Source organism: Poecile atricapillus, chromosome 15 (genome assembly GCF_030490865.1).
Source record: "Poecile atricapillus isolate bPoeAtr1 chromosome 15, bPoeAtr1.hap1, whole genome shotgun sequence".
In the NCBI taxonomy this organism is placed as follows: domain Eukaryota; kingdom Metazoa; phylum Chordata; class Aves; order Passeriformes; family Paridae; genus Poecile; species Poecile atricapillus.
In genome coordinates this window covers 11624821-11650624 of record NC_081263.1, presented here as the reverse complement: position 1 = coordinate 11650624, position 25804 = coordinate 11624821, and the positions used below count along the sequence as shown (strand labels likewise).

General features: G+C 42.2%; 1 protein-coding gene across 1 annotated transcript in view; it reads left to right on the top strand.

Annotated features, from left to right (window-relative positions):
* The window catches only part of PTPRT (protein tyrosine phosphatase receptor type T), a 497897-nt gene that overhangs the window by 222706 nt on the left and 249387 nt on the right, over window positions 1–25804 (top strand). The window contains exons 4-7 of the mRNA XM_058850913.1: window positions 2814–3085; window positions 8665–8746; window positions 11779–11894; window positions 14665–14839. Of these exons, the coding sequence (XP_058706896.1) occupies window positions 2814–3085; window positions 8665–8746; window positions 11779–11894; window positions 14665–14839 (645 nt within the window). The remainder of the gene's footprint in view (window positions 1–2813; window positions 3086–8664; window positions 8747–11778; window positions 11895–14664; window positions 14840–25804) is intronic.

Sequence of the window (25804 nt, the reverse complement as noted above, 5' to 3'; positions counted from 1 at the left end):
TGGAATGCTGTGCCAGGTGCAGTGCAGTCAATTGTGGTGTAAAAATCCCTTTTCTTTGGTCTCTCCCCAGTGTAGGAGGCACTTGGTCAAAAACCTGCTGAACTCACAGGAGCTCTGCTGCTCCTGGGGTGATTCTGGGCTGCAGATCCTGGTGGGATCTGGCACTTGGGGAACCTTTCTTCAGTGTACTCAAGTGGCTCTGAAATGCTTCAGGCAGAGCAGTGTTTCTCACAGCTGCTGGGCTCCTCCAGGCTGTGCTGCCCTTACTCAGCAGTTTCACAGGGTCTTCTCTCCCAAAATCTCTGCAGAAAAGTGGTTCCTGCAATTGTGTACTGACAGTAATCCTGGAATCCCAAAATGGGTTGGGTTGGAAGGGACCTTAAAGCTCATCCAGTCCCACCCTCTGCCATGGCAGGGACACCTTCCACTATCCCAGGCTGCTCCAACCCCTGTCCAGCCTGGCCTTGGGCACTGCCAGGGATCCAGGGGCAGCCACAGCTGCTCTGGGCACCCTGTTCCAGGGCCTGCCCACCCTCACAGGGAAAAATTCCTTCCCAATTTCCAATCTAAATCTCCCCTCCTTCAGCTTAAAGCCCTGTCTCTTGTCCTGTCCCTCCATCCCTTATCCCCAGTCCCTCTCCAGCTCTCCTGGAGCCCCTTTAGGCTCTGGCAGGGGCTCTGGGGTATCCCTGGAACCTTCTCCAGGTGAGCACCCCCAGCTCTCCCAGCCTGGCTCAGAGCAGAGAGGTTCCAGCCCTCATCAGTCTGGGTGTCACAATCAGCCCCCCCAAATCTGGCTGTCTCAGGTTCCCAGCCTGCTGCCCCTCCAAGCCTGCTGGCACCTGTGCTATCTGATAATAAATGTTCTCAAGTCATAGAAACAGAGCCCAAATTCCATTTCTCAGAAGTTTAGTTTATATAAGTAGATTTTTTAAGATTAGTGTGTATATGTTACATGCTGAAGAGAAGGATTTTATGATTGACTGGGAGCAGAGTTACATCAGCAGTGGGCATTTGTAGGATCCTAATTTTTAGAGAGAAGCCTGAAAGGCTGGATTCAGCTCTAGCATTTCTCCATGTCCTTGCTGTGAATCTGGAATTTCTTGACTTGGGACATTTTGTTTTTTGCTTTTCATTCATTTCCACTGAAAGGCAGCATTGCCAGAGACTATCTTGCCTACAAACTTTCTTAGAGTCTCTTCCTCTTCCCCAGCTGTGCTTGCATTGTGCTGGAATTTTCCAAGGTCTTTAGAGTAACTTTATTTATTTATTTAAATTTTAAAAAGATTAATTTCCTCCTGTCCATTCTTTACAAAAAGCATATATGTCATATAAACACGGGGGGGAAAATACCCACTAAGAGAAAGTTGCTGGTAGCTGTTATAAATTTATAATATATGACTGTTCACTGCACAGGATTGATCCAAATGTTTGCCTGGCTGATCTGAATCACCTGCTATGGTGAGGAAGAGGGAAATTCAATAGGTCAGAAGTGAGGCAGGGCTTTTCAAACTCAATCTTCTGTGAACTGCGAGAGGCCAGCAGACAAACACGTCTGTAGCTTGGCTTGGCAGCAGCATCAGAGCCAGGAGTGTCAAGAGGGCTGTGTTTGATTAAAAATTATCATGCCTGGCTGCTGACACTCAGATTCCCCCCTCCTCATCCTGATGTTTTCTTTAGTTCTTCTGGGTGTGATTGTCTGCACCCACATGAAGGAGATCCTGTAACCAGAACTGAATCAAATAACTCTCATCATGTTCTCCCTTATTGCTGACATTCGTCACCTTGATGCATCTGTGAGGAGATGAGTGGAGACACAATGTGCTGTAAAATAACTGCTTGATGAATCCAAATGCAGGCTCAACATCGAGTGCCATGGTTAATATGATGCAGACTTCCAGGTTAACAAACTCATAAATTGCCTCAGTATACATTTCCCTCCCTAAACTCAGCCTACCTTCCCTCCCACAAGAATTATTGTCCTGTTGCATTATTACAAGTGAAGATGTTGCTGTTCTGTTGACAACCCTCACTTGGTTGTGCTCTGAAAGTGGGGTTTTCTTAACATGACCTTCAAATATGCAGGTGCCAGGGTTCCCAGGTATGGACTGGCATGAAGGGTGTTGGGGCCATGCAGGCAAATATCAGCTGAGAGTTTATATCTGCTGTTCTTTTTGTGTTGAATCATAGAATTGTTAAGGTTGGAGATTGCTTTCATTGATCATCAAATCCAACCATTAGCCCAACACCATGCTCACCACTAAACCACATCCCCAAGCACCACATACACACGTTTCTTGAACACTTCCAGGGGTGGTGACTCCACAATCTGTTCCAGTGCTTTACAACACTTGCCATGAAGAATTTTTTCCTAATATCCAATCTAAGCCTCCCCTGGTGCAACTTGAGGCTGTTTCCTCTCATCCTGTCACTTGTTACCTTGTACTGAATGTGCCCTTGGGAACTGTGTGCAACAGGAGAACCTGGCTGTTGCTTGAAGTGGGAATGTGCTTTTGTTTAGAGTGACTGTGTGATCACAAGGTGATAAAATAATACAAGCAAGACAGTATTTCTATTTTGGTTTGCAGTTTATTTAATTAAAGTGGTTCTAGCTAGCCCTGAGTCTAGTGGTGTGTATCCCCTGCAATTTTAATATCCTTTCTCTCCCTAACAGCTGACATCAAACAGCTGCTTCCTTCAGAGGAATGGTTTGTTTTGTGGCTTGCGAGGGAAGTGCTGACTTTTCAAATGGAGCGGTTTACACCAAAAATCCACACAAACCCACCCTTTGTTCTTTTTCCTTTTCTCTGCAGGCTCCTTCATGATGGTGAACAGCTCTGGGCGAGCATCAGGGCAGAAAGCTCACCTGCTGCTGCCCACGCTGAAGGAGAACGACACCCACTGCATCGACTTCCACTATTACCTGTCCAGCCGGGACCGCTCCAGCCCCGGCTCCCTCAACGTCTACGTCAAGGTCAACGGGGGCCCCCAGGGCAACCCCATCTGGAACGTGTCAGGGGTGGTGACCGAGGGCTGGGTGAAGGCAGAGCTGGCCATCAGCACCTTCTGGCCACATTTTTATCAGGTAGGGGTCTGTAATATTCTTCCCCCCTCTCTCTCTCCTTTGTTAGTTTGGAAAATCGACACCTCCCTCCCTGGTTTTTCCTCTCAGAATAAATTCACCTGTAGTGGTTCTTTAGGCAGATTAACATATTTCTTCCCTTCTCCTTCACCTTTTTTCTTTAGTTGTTGGCAGGCCACAGAGAGATGGATGGGAGGCAGTTATTGACAAGACCCACTCGTTCATGATGAAATTGCCGCTTGTATTGGCGCTTTCCGTGGCACTGTGTGACTGTAAACAAAACAGTTTCTGGACGTGCATCTGTGCTCTGGAAAAATCTCCCTGGATTGTTTTTGGACCTTGGTTGGTTCCATAGGAAGGAACATTTTGTGACTTGGCCTTGTGTCTTGTACCCCTATGAGGGGTGCAAGCACATAAGGTACTAATAAATTCTGATACCACGGTATCAAATGTGGATATCTTTCACTAGATCCTCAGTTCCTCCTCTTTCTAGCACAGCTTTATTTATTCTGTTAGAAGATTAATTTTTTATTTAGAAAAGGACAAAGCCAAGGAATGTAATGGCTACACTATTTTTTGGTTATATTAGCTTTACACCTACTTATTAGCTGCTTCAAAACTTCATATGGCAACTTTGCAGCATTGTTTTAATTTCAGTTAGATAATTTGCACACAATGGACTCACATACTACTTTTTATTTGTTGAAGGAGTACTTTTGTCTTGTTTTATATTCAAGACACACACAAAAAAAAAAAGCCTGGGAGGTAATTCTATCCTAAACCTTGCAGGAGATTTGATGTAATAAAAGACATGAGTGAGATAGGGACGGAGATAGAATGAGCTATGAAAAGGCAGCAAATAGTCTGTGTATAAAAAACAGCAGGTAGGAAAGCCTCTCTTTTTCTTGCTTCTAATAACTGGGAAGAAGGTCTATAAAGTCTGAGCTGGAGGAGGATGCTTTAATGTGCTGAAAGAGTTGTGGGTACCAGCAGAATCCACAGAGTGCACCAGGCGGGCGAGAGGGAAGGATAAAGAGATGCAAATGTGTGGAAAGTGGTGTTTTAAGGGCAGTGCACAACTTGTGACTGTTCTGAAGGCACACTGGAGTGCTCCTACTCCATTCATATTAACGTGATCCTGGGCATGAAGCAGAATTTGCTTCATCGTAGGTGCTCCACAGAGATAACAGAAATGATCTTTCACCCAGAAAATCAAAGCTTGAAAAACCTGCAAAAGGCAGTCTGATCTCGTACTAAGAGGGATCCTGCTCTCAGATATATCAATAGGAGGCTTCCTCAGCCTCACTTAGGTCTTTTACAAGTACTTTGGCAGGTCAAGTTTGCTGGGTTTGGGCAAAAGAATCCTTTAAATCAAACAAGAATTTTCCACTAAAGCACAAAAATGAATGGATTGGAAGGCAGCAGTATCTGCCCAGGAGTAGTTCCTTCCTAGAAAATGCAAGTGGCTTCTTTTTAAATTTGTGATGAGTGAGAGTGATGTTTCCTTCAAGTCACACTTGAATTTTTGTTCCTTAAGCATGGCTTTTAAAGTTTGAGATCTGTCCTGGATATTATGGGGGTCTGGTAGACTGATTTCAATCTCTGGTTTTACAAATCACCTTATTGGTGGTCTGTAGTCCCGTGAGTTTCTACATTTAAGCAAGGTTTAAGAAAAAATTAAAAGAAAGAAGAGAACTTGAAGCTTGTAAAAATGAAGAGGAAAAATTATTAGTATTTGCCAGCCTAAAGTAATACTTCTATTAAGTTTACTAAAGTAGACTTCTACTTTTATTTTTTCTTCTACTAAAGTAACTTCTGCTTAAGTCCAGAGGTGGGAGGATGACAAAACTTGGGTGTGTTTCTGAAAAATGAATTTCTTTTCACACATGCTCCAGAATGTGCCACGGCAGTGTTATTTAATAAAATCCTAAATGGGTTGGGTTAGAAGAGACCCTGAAGCTCATCCCATTCCACCTCTGCCATGGCAGAGACATCTTCCACTGTCCCAGGCTGCTCCAAACCCATCCAGCCTGGCCTTGGGCACTGCCAGGGATCCAGGGGCAGCCCCAGCTGCTCTGGGCACCCTGTGCTGGGCCTGCCCACCCTCACAGTTGCCATTTCTTTGCCAGCTTTAAATCAAAATCACATTTCTGGAGAACTCTCTGTGTACAAGAGGCCTGAGAGCCCATTCTGTGTTTTGGAAAGACCGGGTAAAACCAACATTTTTCCTAAATATTGAAATCTGCATCAGACAAAATGTCAGTTACCCTCCTAAGGCACAGAAACCACACCCTCCTGGATTGGGATTTGCATCAAAAATTCAGCCAGACAAAACAATCTGAAGCTCTCTGCCCTGGTCTGAGGCTTTGGCAAATTCTTTGAGCTTTGGAGATGTGGCTAGTGGAAAACTGGCATCCAGAGCAGTTGCCAGAGGTCATGTTTTAGGTCTGGCAGCTCTGTGCAAGGGTCATAGGAGTCATCAGGCTGCAGAAGCACTTAGCTGAGATAGAAATGTGGGGAGATTTATCATGTCTACACTGAAGTTTCTTCTACTTGGATTCCCAGCCTGCAAATGTTTTCCAGCGTAGCGAGAAAAAAAGCTTTAATGGTTCTTGGAGAAAGGTAATACGTGTAATCTTGAATTACTGCTTGCCATAAGGATGAACTCAGCCCCAGAATGCAGCAAGGGCAGCGCTGGAGCCTGCCAGGAGGGTGTTTTTTTGATGTATAGCAAGGAATGTTATTGATCCATGCTTGGAGAAAGCTGTTGTAGCACAACAGATGAGCTGGGCTACGCTGCTAACACAGACATTGTTGGTAAATCACAGCGTTGAACTGGGGCTTGTTTGGTGGGAAGGAAACATGAAATGATTTTGTATTTGCAGTCCCCAGGAGCATTTAAAAATTATTTTTTTTTTTAAGAGTGAAGCTTTATATTTTGTAAAAAATATTAATTTCTTTGGAGTTCTTTAAATGCAAAGCATTATTAATTGCAAAGTTTTGCCTGTCTCAACCATCATGCTGCGTTTCCAACTGAATTTAAAAGGACATGGGTGATACAGAGTGTGAGATTTGCAGAAATGGGCCCCATAAACATTTATTCCTGCCTTTTCCCCATGTTGGGTCTCAATTCCCAGTTTTCAGGAAATCCTGGGTGCTTCCATGCTTTTCAGTTTGATAGGGATGAGATGCTGCAAAACACACAAAAATACAAAAATATATAAGTTTGAACTGGGGAAGGGCAGGAATATCTGAGTGTAAAGCAGAACAGAATAAAATAGTCAAACAATATTGCTTGAATTGAGAGGAGTCCCCTATTCAGTGGATTCTGCACCAGTGAACAGGGATTTTTTAGAGGCTGAGTTGGTTATTATTAACTTAACTTATTATTAGGTTATATTGTGCTGTATGAAAGACCCTGAACATGTTGGTAATTAACCAAAGTCAATTCTCTGTGTATTGGTGCTCACTTTTGCCACCCACTCATACCTGATGCCAATGCCTTGGAGAACTTAACAAGTTCTTGCCTTGCAGATAATTGAGAATTTGTTGTGGCTTATGACTTTTCACAAATGTAAAGCTAAAATAAGATTTTGTAGCTGTAATGTTGCACTTGTATTCAGGTCTGAAGGGAGTTGCAGCAGAGCCTTGCATGACCTTCCCAGTAAATGTAATTTTTATCATGAATGATATTTAATTGCTAAAGTAATTATAATTTCCATACTAAAGACTCCTATATTATAGTCTTATTTCATAGAGTCCCTAAAACCCTATCAAGGACCTTATAACACAGAACACTTGTTAATGGTTTTTGGCTTATTTTATCTTCCAGTGGCTTGCTGAACAGTGACAGGCTGGGAATGCCAGCTTTTATTTAGAACAAAAAGGACTTTTGAAAACTGGTTTTAAATAGTTAACTCAGTGTTCTAGTAATGAATTTCAGAAGTTACAAATGACTGGAATATTTTCTCCTGTGGAACAAGTAGCTGCACCAGAACACTGCTCTAATGGAGCTGTGCTGGCTGAACATGTAATTAACTCTGTCCTTGGAAAGCTGATTATTTACTCACAAAAGAATCAGCAATCCAGTACAGTGTGAACATTGCTTTAGTCAGATGGAGTGAGAGTGGGAATTCCCCTTTCACATGGAGAGGACAGTGCCCATTCCATCTCCACCCATTCATTTTTTAATGTAGTAAAGGAAGTAAAGTGTTCCTTTGGGAAGAGAATCACTAATTTGGGAGGTATCATCACTGATTATTCAACATCAGGCTGCATTATTATTATTATTATTATTATTATTATTATTATTATTATTATTATTATTATTATCAATATTAATATTAATATTAATATTATTATCAATATTAATGATAATATTATTGTTGTTATTATGGTTGGACATTTCTAAACTTCCTGTTCCTTACAGAGTCAGTGCATGACTCAAGTTGGAAGGGACCCATAGAATCATTAAATCCAACACTCTGCTCCTCACAGGACTGCTGAAAACTCAACCATGTGACTGAGAGTGTCCTTCAGATGCTCCATGAGCTCTGCCAGGCGGGTGCTGTGCTCATTTCCAGGGACAGATCTCCCTCCCACTGAGGAACCTTTTCCCAATGCCCAGTCTGAGCTTGTCCTGACTCAGCTTTGTTCCATTTCCCCTTGTCCTGTTGCTGGTTCCCAGTGCGAGATCTCCACCTTTCTCTCCACTGCCCCACTTTCCAGCAATTAATGATTTCTTTATCAGATTTTTAGTTTTTTGTTGTTTGGTTTTGTTTTTTTTTCTCCCTGTGCTACTGATTTTTTGGTAGTCCGTATATTTTTATAACAAGATACTTCAGGGCAGTTTTCCAGGTTAAAATCACAAACCCACAGAGAAGAATGAGATTTTTATTAATCTATGATGGAATATCTGTCTTTTCAGACCCACATTACTGGAATGTTTTCATAATCCAGGTACAAAATTTAAAAAAAAGTTTGTTAGTGTACCGTTAATGAAGAGAAATTGTACACATGTTTTTTAAGAATATTCCTTTTCAGATCATGCTCGTGGAATCCAGGGAGAGGCAAAAGCAACACCATTATATCTGGGAAAATCTTATTTCAGCCCAGAATCCAGTGCCATCCTTTGCTTGTAATTAACTTTCTGGTTCTGCAAGAGCCTGCACAGAAAATCAGGTTTTTCTCCAGAACAATCTGTGCATGGTCACTGGCTCAGGAAGAGAATTCTGTCTCGTGTAGGGCTCTCTCCAATTTTCTGAGGCATTCTGAGAACAAGATATCAAATTATTACCAACCTAATGTTCTTGGACTGGTGCTTAAGTGAATATAGGTGTGCCCAGGGCACTTTTTGCTTTTCCAAATCAGGGATGTCTTTAATCCTATTGAACGTTGCTCTAATCCTTTCTTTTGCTTCCCCAACAGATTTGGCATTGCATTCACACACTGAATTGCCCTGGTATCCCTTCGTTAACAAAATGCCTCAAATGACTCAGAATAACAGCAGAATGTGGTGACTGCTGAAATTACTGGTGTAAATCTTCTTTCTCAGATATATTTTCTTTTCTTTTGCATTTCAGGTGATATTTGAATCTGTCTCTTTGAAAGGACACCCTGGGTACATAGCTGTGGACGAAGTCAGAGTTCTCGCCCACCCCTGCAGTGAGCACTCTTTATTTTTCTGACTGTACCAGCGTGTTGTAGGCCACAGTTTGCAGACTAAAGGAGAGATTTACCCAGTTGGGTCAGCAATAAAATATCTTGTCTCTCTCCAAGACCCCTAAGGACAGTCAGCCTTGCTTAATTACCCACCTTTGCAAGCTGTGCAAAAAAGTCAAAGCTGCTCTCACTGGAATTCTCTCTTCTTTACTTGTTAATAAACTGATGGCTTTATTATTTCTTAACCTTTTTGCTATAGAAAGCAATCTAAAAAGCTTCTCATAATAACCTGTGTGGTTAACTTCTGAAAAGAACAACCAAACAAATTGTTTCAGTGTTTCCTTGGTAAGAAGCCTGACCCAAAGGTTGGTTGGTTTCAACATATTAGACCTGCTCAGAAAACCGTGAAGAGATTAGAAATTAATCTTATTCAGACACTGCACTTATCCAGGAGTAGAAACTAATGCAAGTTCATTACACTATTCAAAAACGTTAATGCTGCATTTCTTCTATTACAGACACAACAATAAACTGAGATTTATTTACATTTTATGTTTAAAGAAGCATTGGGTCTCAGTCTTTGAGTGTGAACTTACCTTCAGTGGGGCTTCAGGACTTTGTATATTTTATGGATGTAATGTACAGCTACTTGTAAAGATTTTTTTTGTTAACAGTCCCTCTTTCTGGCTCATGGTTTCAGTAAGTCAGTGACAGCTGCTCACAAAAAAAGATGATGGATCATATGGATGGAGTGAAATCAACTGTTTTTGCTGTGATCAGAATGTCAAGGAACATCTGCCATTCAATGTGACAGACATGGTTCTGCTCAAGTTTAACAGGACATTTCTGATAACTGCAGCATGGTTAATTGCTGCTTAAGTAAATTATATTTGTATTTACCATGTGCTCATTGCTCAGGCCTTTGGGTGCATTTACTTCATTAAGGAATACTTACAGTCTGTATTAACCAGATGTTGCTGATAACTGGCAGCATCCAGACAAATCCCCAAATGTTCTGTGCCTTCCACAGCGTGTTGGGTGATCTCTGGTCCCTTCACTGGGAAAGAGGCCACTGAACAAACCATGGGGCAGAGTCTCAACAAGAAAATGATGGGATTTAAAGCAGTTAGGCAGGATGCTGTGTTGTGTCCCTGCTTAATGAAGTAAACTGATTTTGAATCAATTTCTTCAAGTATACACAAGTCCTTCCCAAAATTAAATGTGCTTTTGGTGACTCAACAACAAAATGATTCAAAGTTGGTTGTTTGGGTTTTTTTTCAATCTGTTTGCAGCCCCCAGCATGCAGAGCTCATTACAAGCTGCAGGTTCTCTGCAGTCTCTGTAAATGCTGCCCCTGCCTGGTTCCCAGTGCTGCTATTGTTGTTCAGCAGTGACAGTCACCAGGGTAAATGTCACCCACGTGTTCCCTTTCCTTGTACAGCCTTTGCCCCTCAGATTCCTTTTACAATTGTTATAAATCAAAACACAGGGACCATGAAGCTCCTGGTGACCCTGGAGGTTATTGAAATCATTGGTCTTATTTCTTCATTTCTGCTTTACCTTTCACAGCTGACAAAGGCAGGCAAACCACAGTCAGCAAAAACAGTGAAATGCCCCTAATGGCACAGTAATACTGAAAAATAAATGCATTGCTGGTGCAATTTTTCCCTTTGTCCTGTGAAGCAATGCACTGGAATATCCATTTTCCTTGTGCTGGAAGCTCATTGACTGTGTGTGCTGAGCCCTTGCCAGCACAGCACAGCCCATGCTCCAGATGCTGGGCACACCTAAGGACCAGGATGCTGGCACTGGTAGAACTCTACACCTTTGGATTTGTAGCTGACTTACAGCTGCACACTTTAGACTGCAGCCAGAAATGAAAGATTTATTCAGAAATACCGAAAGAGCCTTCTGAATGTCACCCAGAGGGAGTTTCCCAGTAAACCTTGATGCAAATTCCTGCTGCAGAGAGCAGGATGGTGCAGAGCCCCTGTCCTTCAGGAGCTGTCAGTGTGTTGGACGGGGCACAGGAGCAGATAAAACATTTGACATGGTGTATGAACATGTGTTCTCTGTTCATGTGTCAAACACTTGTACATCAAGTTTCAGCCATGCACGGCCACAGATGCCCACGTTCCTTTAAAGCTGTTTGATTCCAACAGAAGAAAGGTTACAATGTCCTCTGAAATTATGTATTTCAGTGTCTAATCGTACCAGAAAATGTGCAGATGATGTTGAAAAACACTGACCTTTATAGGTGCAAGTTTTTTCAGCGTGTTGCACTAAAATTTTTCAAATGATGCACAAACCTTTTTCTGAAGCCCTGCAAGAAAATAGCCCTCTTAAAGGTGTTGCATCTACTCCTGTAATCTTGTTTATATTTTTAGTTAAATAGACACCAGTCTGATATTTAATCCAAAAGATAACCCCCTCATCTAGTTTATTTGTAAAAAAAAAAACAAACCCTAATGTCTGCATTTTTAATATCACTGGTTTAATTTTGAACTAATCCTGAATTTAGTGTCAGCAAAACACTGATATCAGTGATCTTAAACTAAACCAGTGGTAAAATCCCGTCAGGTAAATTAATATTTCATTTAATATCTGATTTGATATTGATGATGCATTATTCTAAAGGTCTAGGACGTATTTGATAGTCAAGAAAAGGAAAAGGATAAAAGACCCTTGTGAAAATGGGGTTTGGGTCAGTCATGCTTGACAAGCAGAAAAGCATTTGACTTTTTTTGACCTTTTTAGAAATATAGTTTTCTGAAGAAAAGAGATTACTCAATTACTCTTTATAGCAGGCAATAAGAAATTGTTCTGGTGACCATGAACTTGTGATTTGATGCAAGTCTGTGTTTTCAGGGGTGCCAGGGCTCCATCACCACTTGGGAGGAGTTAAACACCCAAGGGCAGCATCATTTTGGGAAGCCACTATGCCAGGGAGGGTGCTGAGGCTTTGCAGAGCGTTTGGGGGGTGCAGCAGGGTGGGCTCCTGCCTCGCTCTACCTTTGCAATTCCTCTTTTGTCAGGAAAAGCCCCGCATTTCCTGCGGCTGCAGAACGTGGAGGTGAACGTGGGGCAGAACGCCACCTTCCAGTGCATCGCCGGCGGGAAGTGGTCACAGCACGACAAGCTCTGGCTCCAGGTAATGCAGAGCCCTGCTGGCTTCTCCTGCTTAATTTGGGCCTCTCTTTGCTTTTTGCAAGGGAAATAAATAGGTAGAGAAAGACTGGTGGTGGTGAGGCAAAAATCTTTTCATTGAGATGCTTTGAAGAACTGCTTTAAATCTAAGGGAGAGTTTGAGGTGCCAAAGCATGGAATTAGGAGCCAGAAAAAGGAAAAAATGGCCAGTGACAGCAAAATTCTGTTTTCAAGCAAATGCCCATGTACCTGTAAACACCCAGCCATAAAGCAGAGGAGAGAGGAGCAGTTCTCTTCTGCTTTATTATGTTACCTGCTTTCCTTTCACCCTCTAAAATTGTCCTCAGCCTGGACTCGGTGACAATTGTTAAGAAGGAGCTCTCCAAGGTCTGAAATGACTTCCCTGAGTGGTTAAAATAGCCAGTCCCAGGTTGCACCCAGTTCTACTTGCTCCCCGTTTCCCTTGGCTGTGTTGACAGCAGATTTGGTCTCATTCCTTTTAGTCACTCACTAAAAGACCAAAACATTCCCTCCCTGGATGTCTTATTTGCAGCCTAGTGATCAGACTCATCTGGGTCCTGCTCTTCTGCTGGGTGCAGCAAAATCCTTGGGAATTCCTGGTCAGTGTTGGAGTTTGAAATGGGAGAGACAAAGTCAGCACATGGGCTGTGTGATTCTCAGTGGAGGACACAATCATTTCTCCTGCCCTTTCAGTTCCTCTGATATGTGGACTCCCAGCATTACCATTCCAGGAGCTTTAAAAATCCTCAAGTTCCTAAATGTTTAACTCCCAAACAAGTCAAGAGGATTCCTGTTGCACGTACGTAGGGCCAACGTAATTTGGAGAACACTGAAGCCAGTCTGAAAGTTTTGTTCTCAGCTTGGACTGGTGGGACTGAGGGTTTGATCACCCCACAGTTGTAACATCTGGGGCAGACAGGAAGGGCCTTTGTAGTCAAATAATTACCATATTTAATCAAATTTTACAACTGACTTCAGGTATTTCGATAAAATATAAAAATAACATTTTCAAATCTAGTTTACATCAAGGAATTGGTTCATCTAATCATAAAAATTAAAATAAGTACTGAGAAAAAGGCTTAAGTTGGTGAGACATGTAGTTGGCATTATATAAAAATGATTTTACATTCAGTAACTATGCTCTCATCACAGCTGTTCTCCTAAAAATTACATTTTTAGCTTAAATTTATTTACCTATGGTGTATGTCTGGCACCCACTGAGATATATTTTTGATTTATTTTATCTTTTTTGGGTTCTTTCATTAAAGTATTTCCCCAGTTACAATTAGATCTGTGTAAAAACAATTCTGACCTGCAGCAGTACGAACCTTTCCCTGTGAGAAGCAGAGTTTGGGGAGGAAAGAATTGCTATTGTTAATGAGAAAACCTGCTTTCCATTCTCTAAAACTGCAGCATTTAATGAAAATAGCCTTGGAAACACCCCTAAAAACTGCTTAGTGGAAACTGCCAAAACAGCAATGTGCTTTCCTTTGAAATTCTTAATAAACTGGACAAATGAGCAAGTTGAGGTGTTCATACTGCAGAGAACAATCTCTGGCTAATTCTTTGCCTGTCTCCTTTCCAGTTGGAAAAATGTGGTCTGGCATTGGTAGAGAGGTTTATTGGGGAATGTTGGATATACAAGGATGTCTGCTCATCCAAGCAATTTATTTAAATTGGTCCAGAATCAGAGTTTTGCATCTGGAAAGGCCAAATTTACAGAATCTGTTCATTTGTAGTGTTTTCCCAGGTGGGCACAAAGCCTTCAGCTGTTGTGTTTTCACATCCAAGTGGGGCCTCTAATTACACTGTGTGGAGCTGCAGTCTGAGCTGCCACTCTGCAGCCTTTGCAAGAACTGATCTTCGAGTCAGAGAATATCCTGAGCTGGGAGGGACCCCCAGGATCCCCCAGCCCAGCCCTGGCCCTGCCCAGACCCCCCAACAACCCCACCCTGGGCATCCCTGGCAGCGCTGTCCAAACGCTCCTGGAGCTCTGGCAGCCTCGGGGCCGTGCCCATTCCCTGGGGAGCCTGGGCAGTGCCAGCACCTCTGGGGAAGAACCTTTCCCTGAAATCCAGCCTGAGCCTCCCTGGCACAGCTCCAGCCATTCCCTGGCTCCTGTCCCAGAGCAGAGATCGGAGCTGCCCTTGGGAGGAGCTGCAGCCCCCGAAGGGATCTGACCTCAGTTTCCTCTTTCCTACTCTGACCAAGCCAAGTGTCCTCAGTGTCCTGGCCCTCATATGGGTTCTTTTCCAGACCCTTTACCCTCTCTGTAGCCTTAGAACACACCAAGAGCCCAGTTATATCTCAAATATTAAATAGAAACACAAACTTAAATATATCATAGAATCACTGGTTTGGGTTGAACGGGACTTAAAATTAATCCTGCCCTATCCCCTGCCCTGGCCAGGGACACCTTCCACTGTCCCAGGCTGCTCCAAACCCCATCCAGCCTGGCCTTGGACACTGCCAGGGATCCAGGGGCAGCCACAGCTGCTTTGGGCACCCTGTGCCAGGGCCTGCCCACCCTTACTTATGTATAAGAATATTTGGGGCCCAGCTCACACAGCCCTGAGGATTTCCTGAGGGAACAGCTGAATCCTTCTCTCGGAAAGCTGTGCTTGTACAAAACCCCTCCAGCAATGTGAGCAGGGAGCTCTGACCTGTGTTAAACACCCCAAGGAGTGAATCACACACAGCTGCACCAGTGCAGAGCCTGCCTGTCTCCATCACCCCCTCATTTCTCTCTGCAGCAGTGGAATGGGAGGGACACAGCCCTGATGGTCACTCGAGTGGTCAACCACAGGCGTTTCTCAGCCACGGTCAGCGTGGCCGACACGTCCCAGCGCAGCATCAGCAAGTACCGCTGTGTCATCCGCTCCGACGGCGGCTCCGGCGTCTCCAACTACGCCGAGCTCATCGTCAAAGGTAGGACAGCAAAGCCTTGATGCAAGAGAGGTGTTTCTGCTGTATTTTATATATGTTCCCAGCCTCTTTACAGCCACAGTCCACCCAGCTGTAGCCAGGGGGGTGGGAAAATATTATAGCATGGACCAGAGGGACTGAAATGAGGCTCTCTCCCTTGCTGAGATGATATTCCAGCTTTATTCTGGGGATTGCGTGGGGAAAGAGGAAGAAAATTGATAATGTGCTCCTTTTTGAAGTCAGGGGAAGGGGAAGGGTTACATTCACACAGCCAATAAGGAAAACTGGGGAGGAAGAGATAAGAGGGAAGAAGTTAACATTCTGTATTTCAGAGGTACATCTTGGGTTATACCATTTTTCTCAATGCATTACAACATGTTTCTTCCTGGAGGGTAACTGTCACCCTGAGAATCAGACCTTTCCATATTGTTTTCATAATTTCTGGCCACTTTCCCAGGAAAGTAACTATAAACACAGGTGTTTATACATTCCATTAAAGATTTGACTTTTGATGGACGTCTCTCATGGCCAGTGTGGATGGGAAGGTGTTAACCTGACTATCCAATCCCTGGTCATTGTCAAAAACCTATAAATACTGAAAGAACAAATAAACTTCCTTCTTCTTCTTTCATCTCACTTCAAGCTGCATTTGTGTGAATCATTTTGTGTCCAACAGTGACAGGTAACCGTCTATAAAAGCTGGCATTCTATTGGACCTTCTTTCATTCATGTTAATATGAGAAAAAGGGTAAAAGTGTCATGAGTTTAAGTTGGTATCTGGAATATTTGAATTTAAACTTTGGACACAGCCCTCTTTGTAAGCTTTTGTAGTAAAATATGGTGGCTATGGGGATTTTTACTGGAGTCAGCTGAACAGTGTGGTTGTCAGCTTTACCTGCTTTCCTTTCCAGTATTTTATCAGGCAGAAATAATCTTGTGGTGGAGCATTGCATGCCAGGAGAGACTGTTCAGGGCCTCTGGCAGTAAATGTTTGGATTGATTCTGCTGACACCCTCAAGTCCAGAGTAGAAGCATCAGTAGCTCTTGAAGGGAGTTTGGATTTTAGCCATGTTGATTACTGTAATTCAGGAGCCTGACACATGCAAGGTGTGACATAATCTCACCTTCACCAGGCAGGTGGTGAAGTGCTATCCCCTACTCTGGGTTCCTATTTATTTGTTTATAAATCTCACCTCGAGCTGCACCACAGGAGTGCTCACTGACTCTTTGGTGGTGAGTTCAGAAGGTGGCTGAAGGCACTCTGTGTTTGGGGTGAGAGGAGTTTGAAGTCTGGGTCTGCTCCCAGGGTGTAATTTACTGATGGAAATGGAGGGTATGGAAATGGAGGGCAGCTGTAGGAATGAGATCAAGCTGTCCACTGTGCTGCTTTCTGCCAACTGGATCAGGCCTTTGGAGATCAGATGCCTTTGTTATGCCTGGGAGTGCTGTGTGGTGCAGATGTTTGGATGACACAGATCACGAGGAGAATGCTTGTGCTGGATGTGCTTTTAATTCCCACGAGGTGATCTTTTATCCTGTTCAAATCTGGAGGAATTAATTCACTATTAAGAGGGAATTGAGCTGCCAGGAGTGGCACACCTAGGATTGTACCACAGCTAAATAGAAGAGGGCAGAGCTTGCAGCTATCAGAGCATCCCAGGCTCAGTCAGGTGCCTGGAACTTTGTGTTTGTTGGTGGGAGCAGGGAAAAAAACCAGAATAAATTAAAACCATGAATGGCTGGATGTCCAGCAGGAAAGATGCTGAGGGCTTCATTGGATTTCTCAGCAATGCACCTACCTGGAAGAAACTTAATCAGGATAATATGTTGTGTAAGGTCCCATCCTGTTCCTCATGCCTGATTAGGATGCAGGTGAGGTTAAGTGGCTCATTTGAGCTCGTTTTGGTGCCACCCCATGACACACTGGGACTTCCAACCAGCCTGACTAATTTTAGTGTGAATAATAGCAAATTTGTAATGCATGTGCAGAGGCGGAAATGAAAGCAAATTGGAATTGTTTAATTGTGAAGAGATGATTATTGAATTGCAATAATGTACTTGAGCATACATTCAATTAGCCTGTAATTGAGGTTTTGCTCAATTGATGGGCCTGTTCCTAAACCTGCTAAATCCAAGCTCAGTCTCTGCTTCTCATGTGCTTTTTCTTGAAAAGAGGAACATAAAATCACAGGGTGTTTCTTCAACAAAAAATTAAGATTTAAAAGTGTGTCTATGTAATCTTTTTAATTGAAAGATCTGTTTGCTTCCCTGTGCATAGGAAGTTTTCTTGGAGTATTTAGAATAGAAAGTAGTTTACATTCCTCAATATTAAATAAAAAAGCTTGGTAGATATCAAAATAGAGGTCTGATATTGAAATGTGCATGCTCCTAAAGCCCAGATGGGACAGTACATACCTGTTTCAGCAAATGGAATGAATAATTAAATGAAACACCCAACCCCTTGCTTGTCTCTGGGCACCTTCACAAAGAGCAATGTATTACTGAAAAGAAATTCCTGGCAAACTCACACAAAAGAATATAACAGTATTAGTTCCAAATTATTCCAGTATGTTTAGTGGCAGGAGATCCATTTGTAATCCTGTGAAAATGCTGTTCTCTAGGCAGCTATTTGCTGTATGTGCTAATGCTTCTCTGTCTCCTGGCTTGTATAAATGACAATACATTCATTCTTCTCTTTGCACTCTCCAATCATAATTTCAGGCCAGAAAAACCTATCATTTCCATCTGCACCCCTTGCCATCCTTTGGTGCTCTAGTGGAAATAGCTCTTCTCTATTTCTTCTCTCTCACAGGTGCACATACAATAATTTAATACAATTTTGTACAGGGCAGCTTAAAAAAACCCCAGAGATTCTGTGTCTCGCTACACTGCTCACACCTGAATGGAACATTTCTTGCCTGTAATTTTCTTTTAAGTAAAAGCTGTGTGGCAGTTACTTGTATTCTGAGCAAAATGTAGGCCTTCCTTGTGTAAAGATTGTTTAAAATACTGTGGAAATTGGCTAGAATTTTATCATTTAAGGTCTGTATTAATGCTGGTGTCCTTCCAGGACACTTGTCACATTGGGTAAGGCTGTGGATAACATTTTAAACTCTGTGAGGGTGTATGGAGAACTGCTGGCAGTTGTTTCTATTTTTCCTTTCAGGTACTCTGGATGCCCAAATTAATCACTCAATATATGATAAGAATCCATGCAGAACTGAGGGAATATTATAGCATCTATAACATATTTTTATGAGCCAGTTTTCTGAGATTTTCACTCTCCAGAAGCTTCTCAAAATTATTTTCCTGCTACCTGTTGCTACCTGTACCATTCTTTTAAGGCTCCTGGCATTTTCTCAGGGTTTATTCTGCTCCTGCAGGGGTGGGAAGATCCTGTTGAGCCTCAGCACAGCCTCTCCACTGACCCCTAAGTGGATGTTCCAGTTCTCTTCAGTTTTGTCTTGATTTTCAAAGTGTTTGGTTGGAAAAATAACCTGTCTCTTAGCTGAGAGGCTTTCTGTCATGGCTGTGATATGTGGGACAGCTCGCTCTTGCTTTTATCAGGTTTTTATCAGTCACACGAGGAGCTGATGCCTTGAGTGACACCAGAGGGAGAGGTGGGCTCCTTGTCACAGTTGTTTACCATTCTCTCTCTGGGTCTCTTCTGGTGTGATGCTCGTCACTGTAATTCCACCATCTGTTTATTAACTCACCAGGTACACACTGAAATCTGCTCCAGTGATTGAGTCTCTTCCTAAAAGCAGGCACTGGAATTTACAAAAAAACCCAACCACAAAACAAAGGGAAACAGATACAAGCACTGAACAATGAACTGAATCAAAAAAAAAAACCCCTGTCAAGTTGTTGGAGTTGAGATAGTCAGGTGTGAAAAACAGGATAAATAATTACCTATTTAAAGAAATCCATATATGGAAGCTTCTCCAGTATGAAATATGCTGTGAAGATTTCAGATTTACAGTTCTAAGACAGACTCATCAAGGAAAAGCTCTACAGGTGTTTTGGCTGTCTCAGTATTTATTACTGGAGCTGACTCCAGAATAGTTTCAGTTAATTATTCAGCAGCAAGAAGTCCTACTAGGAGAAGGAATTTTCTGGAGCTTAAAACTCATAAGAAATGAAAACATCTTTGTTCCTCAGCTGAGCCTGATCTTGGGCTGGAGCTGGTTCTAGAAATGTCACATCAGGCTCTCTCCATTGATTTCCTTGCAAACAAGAAGTTCAATGAGGGTAGGAAAGTATGTGATTCACATGTGTGTAACATACTCTGGGATGTGTTCCTGGGATGGAAAGTTACTTGTCTTCCATGTAATCATAGAGGAAACTCACCAGCTCCAAAGTTTTTCACTTCCTGCAGAGCTGTTATGGGGAGATGTGGTGAATATGAAAAAGACCCTTTGAATATTTTCTGTATTGGTTTTGTTGTGGGTTTATTTTTTAATATTTTCATGACTGATACACAGATAGTTCTATACCCTGAGATACTAATTCCAAATGTGCTCATTAAAACTGACATAACATCCTTGCCATCATGGGGTAATATAACCTCTGTTGGTGATGCTCAAGTCCCTGTACTTCACCCAGGAGATGGGGATGTTGATATGAAAAGTATCTTCTGCATTGCAGCTGTCCACTTTTGCCATCAGGGTGGCTGGAAGACCACGTCCCTCAGTCTCTTCCAACTCTTTGGGAGCTAAGCTCAGCTGTGGCACGTCTGCTTAAGATGTTACTGTTAAAAAAAGCATGTTTTTCATGTGCAATTATAAGTAGCTGGCAGGTGTGAAGATCCCTGTCTGAATTGATCAGGTTCATCTGGATCACAGATGTTTCTGGGCACGTTTGAATTCCTCTGCCTGAGTTCTGCACATTGATCAAGGCCCTCTGAGTTATCAGCTTGTGAGCAGGAGTCAGTCCCTGGCTGGTGCTCCCAGCAGTGTCAGGACACTGATAGAAAGGGTTTCCTCAGGCTGCCTGCTCTCTCTTTGCCTGTTTCCTCCCAGTTTACACCAGTTCAGTCAGTTCAGAAGGCTCCTGTGCTGTGCTGTGGGGAGCTGAGCACAGATTTGATGAAACACATCATGCAGCACATCCCAGCTGTTTATGGGGGTTCTGCTGCCTGTGAAATACCTGAGTGAGGGAGAATGGCTCTGGCATTAATGCAGTGTCTGAAAAAGCCACTTCTTCCTTCATTTCTCTGCAGTCACAGTGGTGTAGGGAGTGTAACAATCCCTTTGGTGGTGTTGGCTGGTAATTACCTGAACTTGCCACTGCTCTGTTTAATTCAGCTCAGCTCAGTTGCTTTAACTCAGTTTTAATCATGGGGTGGCGTGTGGTAAGAGCAAAGAGGAGGCAAGGAGATTACAAACACTCACCAAGAGCTGTAACTCCAATTTCTCTTCTTTCCATCCAACTTAATATCTGTGAAGCCAATGAAGGAGATGGGAGACAAAGCTGTTGTATTGAAGATGTTCAGTAGTATGAAACATGAGACCTCTCAAAAGGAAGTATTTCCCTCTCCTTATGTTTAACTTCCAAAATAGAGCTGGGAAATGAAGCCATTTCTTTGAGAAGTGATAAATGTGGAGTTTATATAGAGGAGCCAGTTTTCAGCATTGCTTCCAGTGCCACACAGACTTGCAGTAATGGTTCAGAAATATGCTTTCTTGGTTTCTCTTGTTGGTTTTAATCAACAGGGTGTAAACAAACATATTCAGGAGGAATACAAAGCTGCAAGGGGTACAAAACAAGTTCATAAACTAATGGTGTATTCTCAATTCAATCTATATTTTTCCCAACTTTTTTTGTTTCTCTCCTCAGCAGGATTTTTGTTGCTGTGTAAGATGAGCAGGGAGTACTGCTTTAAATTTGACTTTGTTTCTAAAATCTGGGAAATGATAATGGCTCTCCTGTCACACCATTGAGTGTCTTGACAAAATGCATGATATGCATGCAAACCTTTTCATTTCTAGTTAGAATTCTTAAGGAGGTTTAAGACAACTGCATGGAAATTAACTCAGGACTGTTGATTCTCAGAAAAGAACATAAAATACCAAGAACACATCCCTGTGCCTTTGCTACCTGGAAGTGTTCTTGCAGTGAATGACCACCAGATATGTGCCATATCAAACGAGCCTGGCAGCTTTTCATTCTTTGCTCCTTTTTAATGTACAAATTTTCATGCAGGATGATTGTTAATGATGCTCACGTGACATTAAAATTCAAAATTGCACTTTTTTATTTTTTTATTCTTTTGCTTATGACTGTGCTTAAAGATGGGTCACATTCACTGATAACTCTCTACTGCTCATCCTTCCTCTGCCTCCTTAATTGTAGGGAAGTTATTCCTTCCAGGCTTCTCCTGGAAAATAGCATCTAAAACTGTTCTTCATTTATCCACCCTGTGCTTACAATGCTGCTTACTGCTTTCCATTCAAGAAAACTCCCTTGAAGTGTCATCTGTCACCATTTGTGGATGGTGGTGAAGATTCTGGCACTTATGGGATGTAATTGTTGATCATGTCCTGTTATCTCAGCAGGGCAGGGATCAAAATGTATTTCTTTTGCATCAACATATATTTCTTTTGCAGCAGAAAAAAAACACCCAACCACTAAAAAGTAATGTTTTATTTGATGTAAAATGCAAGCTAAGATGTACCAGATCTCTTAGCAAGAACATATGATTGTTAGTATGAGAATCTTTAATAATAAACCTGGAAAAAAAGGGCTGTATTTGTAATACAATGAGACCTGCTGGTCCCATGTGTGTGGGAGAAGCCAATTAATTTCCAAAGAAAGGAGAAAACTGTGGATGCAAATACCTAAACCCAATGTGGTTACTGGAACTTCTAAAAATTTTGCAGCACCAGCTGCTAAAGAAGCTGATCCTGGTCTCTTTCAGACATGCAGTAATTCCTGCAGCTAACAGACTTTCTGCAAAAGCCTTGCATTTGTTGTAGGACACTGAAATAAGAAGTTGATCACCTGTGGAAGGGACAGCTTCTGCCCTCAGTCAGGTGCTGATGAATTCCTCAGCTGTCTTTGTCTTGATTTGAGCTTTCATTTTTTGCTGGCAGCATCCTGTGAGTCTGCACAGTGCATGGTCGGATTTCTTAGGATGTGTGAAACGTGCCCAGAGTTTATTTTTATTGTTTTTAAACAAACTGCAAGGCAAGATAGAAAACAGTTAAAATTATTTGTTGTTTCTTTACATTGGCCTGACTTATTGAACTTAGCTTTCTTTTGCTTTGTATGTGTTGAAGCACCTGAAGCACCGTGCTGAGGTCTAATCCTTCCTTAAACCATCTCTTCTTGTGGGTGTTCAGCCATCAGAGATTCCAGCTCTGGGTGCCACACACATTCTTCTCCCTCCTTTCAAAACACCTCTACACACTCTGCAAGGTGAAACTCCTCTGCTGGTGTAGAGATTGGCATTTACAAGCTGAGCCTTTAATCCCAAAGTAAAAAAAGTTGAAGGTTCAGGAGGAAAAAAATGATGGGAGCTCTGTAAACACTGGACTGATTTGGCTAAGGATACTGGCATTAAGGCAGCTCCAGAATCTTCTTTGCTTCCAATCTGGGAGATGGCAGAAGGCTTTTGAGGTCTGTGAGTGGTGCTGAATGGAGACAATTGTGAGGGTTTGTGTCAGGAATTCAGGTGAATGGGATTGTTAATGTTTGCACAGCATTTAGCTCTGAATGCTGGAGCTGAGCTGAATTGCTTTCCCAGCCAGTGTAGCTGAACTCCAGCTGATGTTGGTGATGTTTGCATTTATCCTCTCTGAATAAAGAGACTGCAGAGCCTGTTGAGGTGTTAAGGAAAGAATGATCACTCTGAAGTTTGTTCACCTTTCAACACTGAGATTGTGAGACAAGGAAACAGCCAAATCTGCAGTTTGGAGTGGAGATATTGCAGCTCTCCTTTTCCATCTCTACTCAATGAAGAATGCTTCATTTTCCAAAGCAAATAATTTCCCAGCATCCATTCTAGCTGCAAGCTAATTAAATACTCTTCTCATAGACTCACCCCCTCAAACCTGTTAATTCCTTTCCAGCTTTGCTCTGATGTGCTGATTTTCTGCCATGGTAAATATCTCCTCTGCTACTGGAGACTGGTTCAGGTCACACCCTCCCCATCACCCCTGTCCAGCTGGGACTTTTAAAGATGCTTTAGATCTAAGATCAGAAACCTGATGAGCAACAGCATGATGGCTACAGCAAGTCCTGCAAGTATTTTATTAATTGGCCTAAGAATTTGAGAAGAAAACCCCCTAATATGATGTTTCCTAGCTCCTGAAAGTCCACCCTGCCTGCTGAGGAGCAGCACTATTACACCTTCCAGGTGAACAGGAATGGCTTTAAACTAGAAGAGAAGAGATTTAGGTTAGGTGGGATGAAATTCTTTACTCAGAGGTGCTGAGGCCCTGGCACAGGGTGCCCAGAGCAGCTGTGGCTGCCCCTGGATCCCTGGCAGTGCCCAAGGCCAGGCTGGATGGGGCTTGGAGCAGCCTGGGACAGTGGAAGGTGTCCCTGCCATGGAAGGGGATTGGAATTAAATGGTCTTTAAAGTCCCTTCTAACCCAGGCCCTTCTGTGATTCTGCGATTATGCTCTGCTCTGGTGCCATGAAACACAAAATCCCTGTTAAAGAAATTATTCCAGTTTTCTTCTTTTTTTTTTTTTTTTTTTTTTTCTAAGCAGGTTTCTCTCCAGTGCATCTCTTGCTTCTCTCTCTGTTTCTCAGCAGGAAACTTTCCATCAGTGCTTGTTTGCATGTAAGGAAGATGCAAATAGCTGCAAGACTTGGGCTCTCTCTGTTTGGATCCCATAAATCAGAGTTTGCATATGCTTTCCTGTCCTATTTATTACCCTGCAGCTACTACTGACTTACATGACAGACTACAACTTACAAACTGTTTGTTCCCTCAGCAGGGTACAGACACAAATTAAAATGGAAGAGGTTGGGATTACTTGCTTCTATAATTTTCTCTTTTCTTTCCTTCCTATTACAGCAAAACCTTCTTTTGCTGCTGCTGCTGCTCACTATTTTTTGTCTGACCCTTGTGAACACTGCTGACCATATCCTGCTGCCTTTTGATCAGCAGTGTGGTCTTATTGAGTCTTCTGACCCAGTCTGCTCATCAAATGGTGATTTATCAGTATTTCCAATGATTCTGAGGTTGAAACTCTAAATTTAAACACTTCTGTGCTTGCTCTTATATTGTTTTTTCCCACCTCCCTTTTACTTAACCTTACCTGTGCTCTACTTAAGGAGCCTTGTAGATAATTTGCTTTTTACTTGTGTCAAGAATGTGGTGCTTCAAGGGTGATCCAGAGTTTTGGTACATTGATTATTCTGCCTTTTGCTGAGGCCATTCAGAGCATGCAGCAGTCACTCAGCTCATGGAAGGTTTTATGCTCACTGGTGTAGTCACAAACCCAGCTGCTCTTGAGAACTGAAATCTTGTCATAAACAAGCATTTTATACAAAATTATATATATATATATAACCACAGGATTCTTTAAGACTGTTTAATTTGTTTCTCTTACAGGATTTAAAATGGAGTAATTAGGAAAAAGACATTTTTGTTTCCAAGACAGAACTTTTCCCCCACATTCATGGTCCTCTCAAAGCCTGTCCAGTGGGATTTGATTCAGAATTAGTTGACACTGCATTTAGTCAAGGACACTAAGGAAGATCATTCTGGTACTGAATTATCCTTAAATTCACCATAATGTCTTTATATCTCATCTTCATGGAATCACAGTACTGTTATAGTCTTTAGAGTGGGATTATTGGTGTTTCCTGAGCAAAAAGGGAATTTTAATAGCCTTCATTAGAGCTGTGATAGTTTCAATAGGGACTAGACTATTCTATCTTCCAGGATTTACTTTTAACAGAGAGGATGTGAATTTTCTGTGTGGCTCAGCCCCAGGTGTAGCAGCTCTACACTCATAAGGAAGTTTTATTGTTTTTCATATATCTCACCTCAATTACAGCCATCATGACAGGAAGAAAAAGATGTTTAATGTCATCCGACCTTTTGTAAAATGCAGGCCACAGAATTCACAAGTCATTCTTGCAACATGAGCACTACTGTATAAATAAAGCAGAAGAGTCTTCAAAAAAGATTGTGATTGAAAGGTTTTAAATAATAGAAAATCTTACCAGCCTTAGATAAGCTCTTTAAATACTTAATTATCTTCCCTGTGTAGTGTCTCTACCTTATTTGAGTGGGATGTTTCCAGCTTTTGCAGCAAGCTGATCTTAAGCTTTTCCTCCAAATATAATCAATCTTGAAGTATTGAATGTGAATTAGTATTGACCATGATCCTGGCTTTGTTTGGTTAATTTATGTGTCTTAAGTGTCTTTGCAAGGTCCTTTATTCTGTTGAAGAACTGCTGTCAGTTCTGGGGAAATACATCAGTCTGGACTCTCAGGTATATTTGTGAAATATTTTCTTTTGTATCCACAATGAGTACATTTCCTTACCAGGTTTGTTCTGTTTCTTGCTGGGGAATAGGGAAACCTTTAAGCAGATGGATTTTATTAATATTTCTTTTCCCAATTGTAACACAAACAGCTTCAGCAGAGACAAGGAAAGGCATTTAAACATATCCTACATGGTTAAGGCAAAGCACTTGTTCCACGAGCAATGTTTCATGTGACAGGAGACCATTGCCTGCTTGGTGAACTTCTGCATCAAACAGCAACAAATAACAGATGAATTATTGCAAAAGTATCCCTGAGACCTCAAAAACAGCTAATGGAGACTTGATGGAAGTCACTGGTTTTCAGTTCAGGTGTGGTTAAATTTAACATTATTTTTAATTAAGCAGCCTTTTGGTGTCAGTCCCAGAAGGAAATCCCCAGAAGGGATTTCTGCAGCACAGAAAAGCTTTCACAGCTGGGATGTGCAGGATTTTTGTGTGTGCTCCTGCACCAGGTTT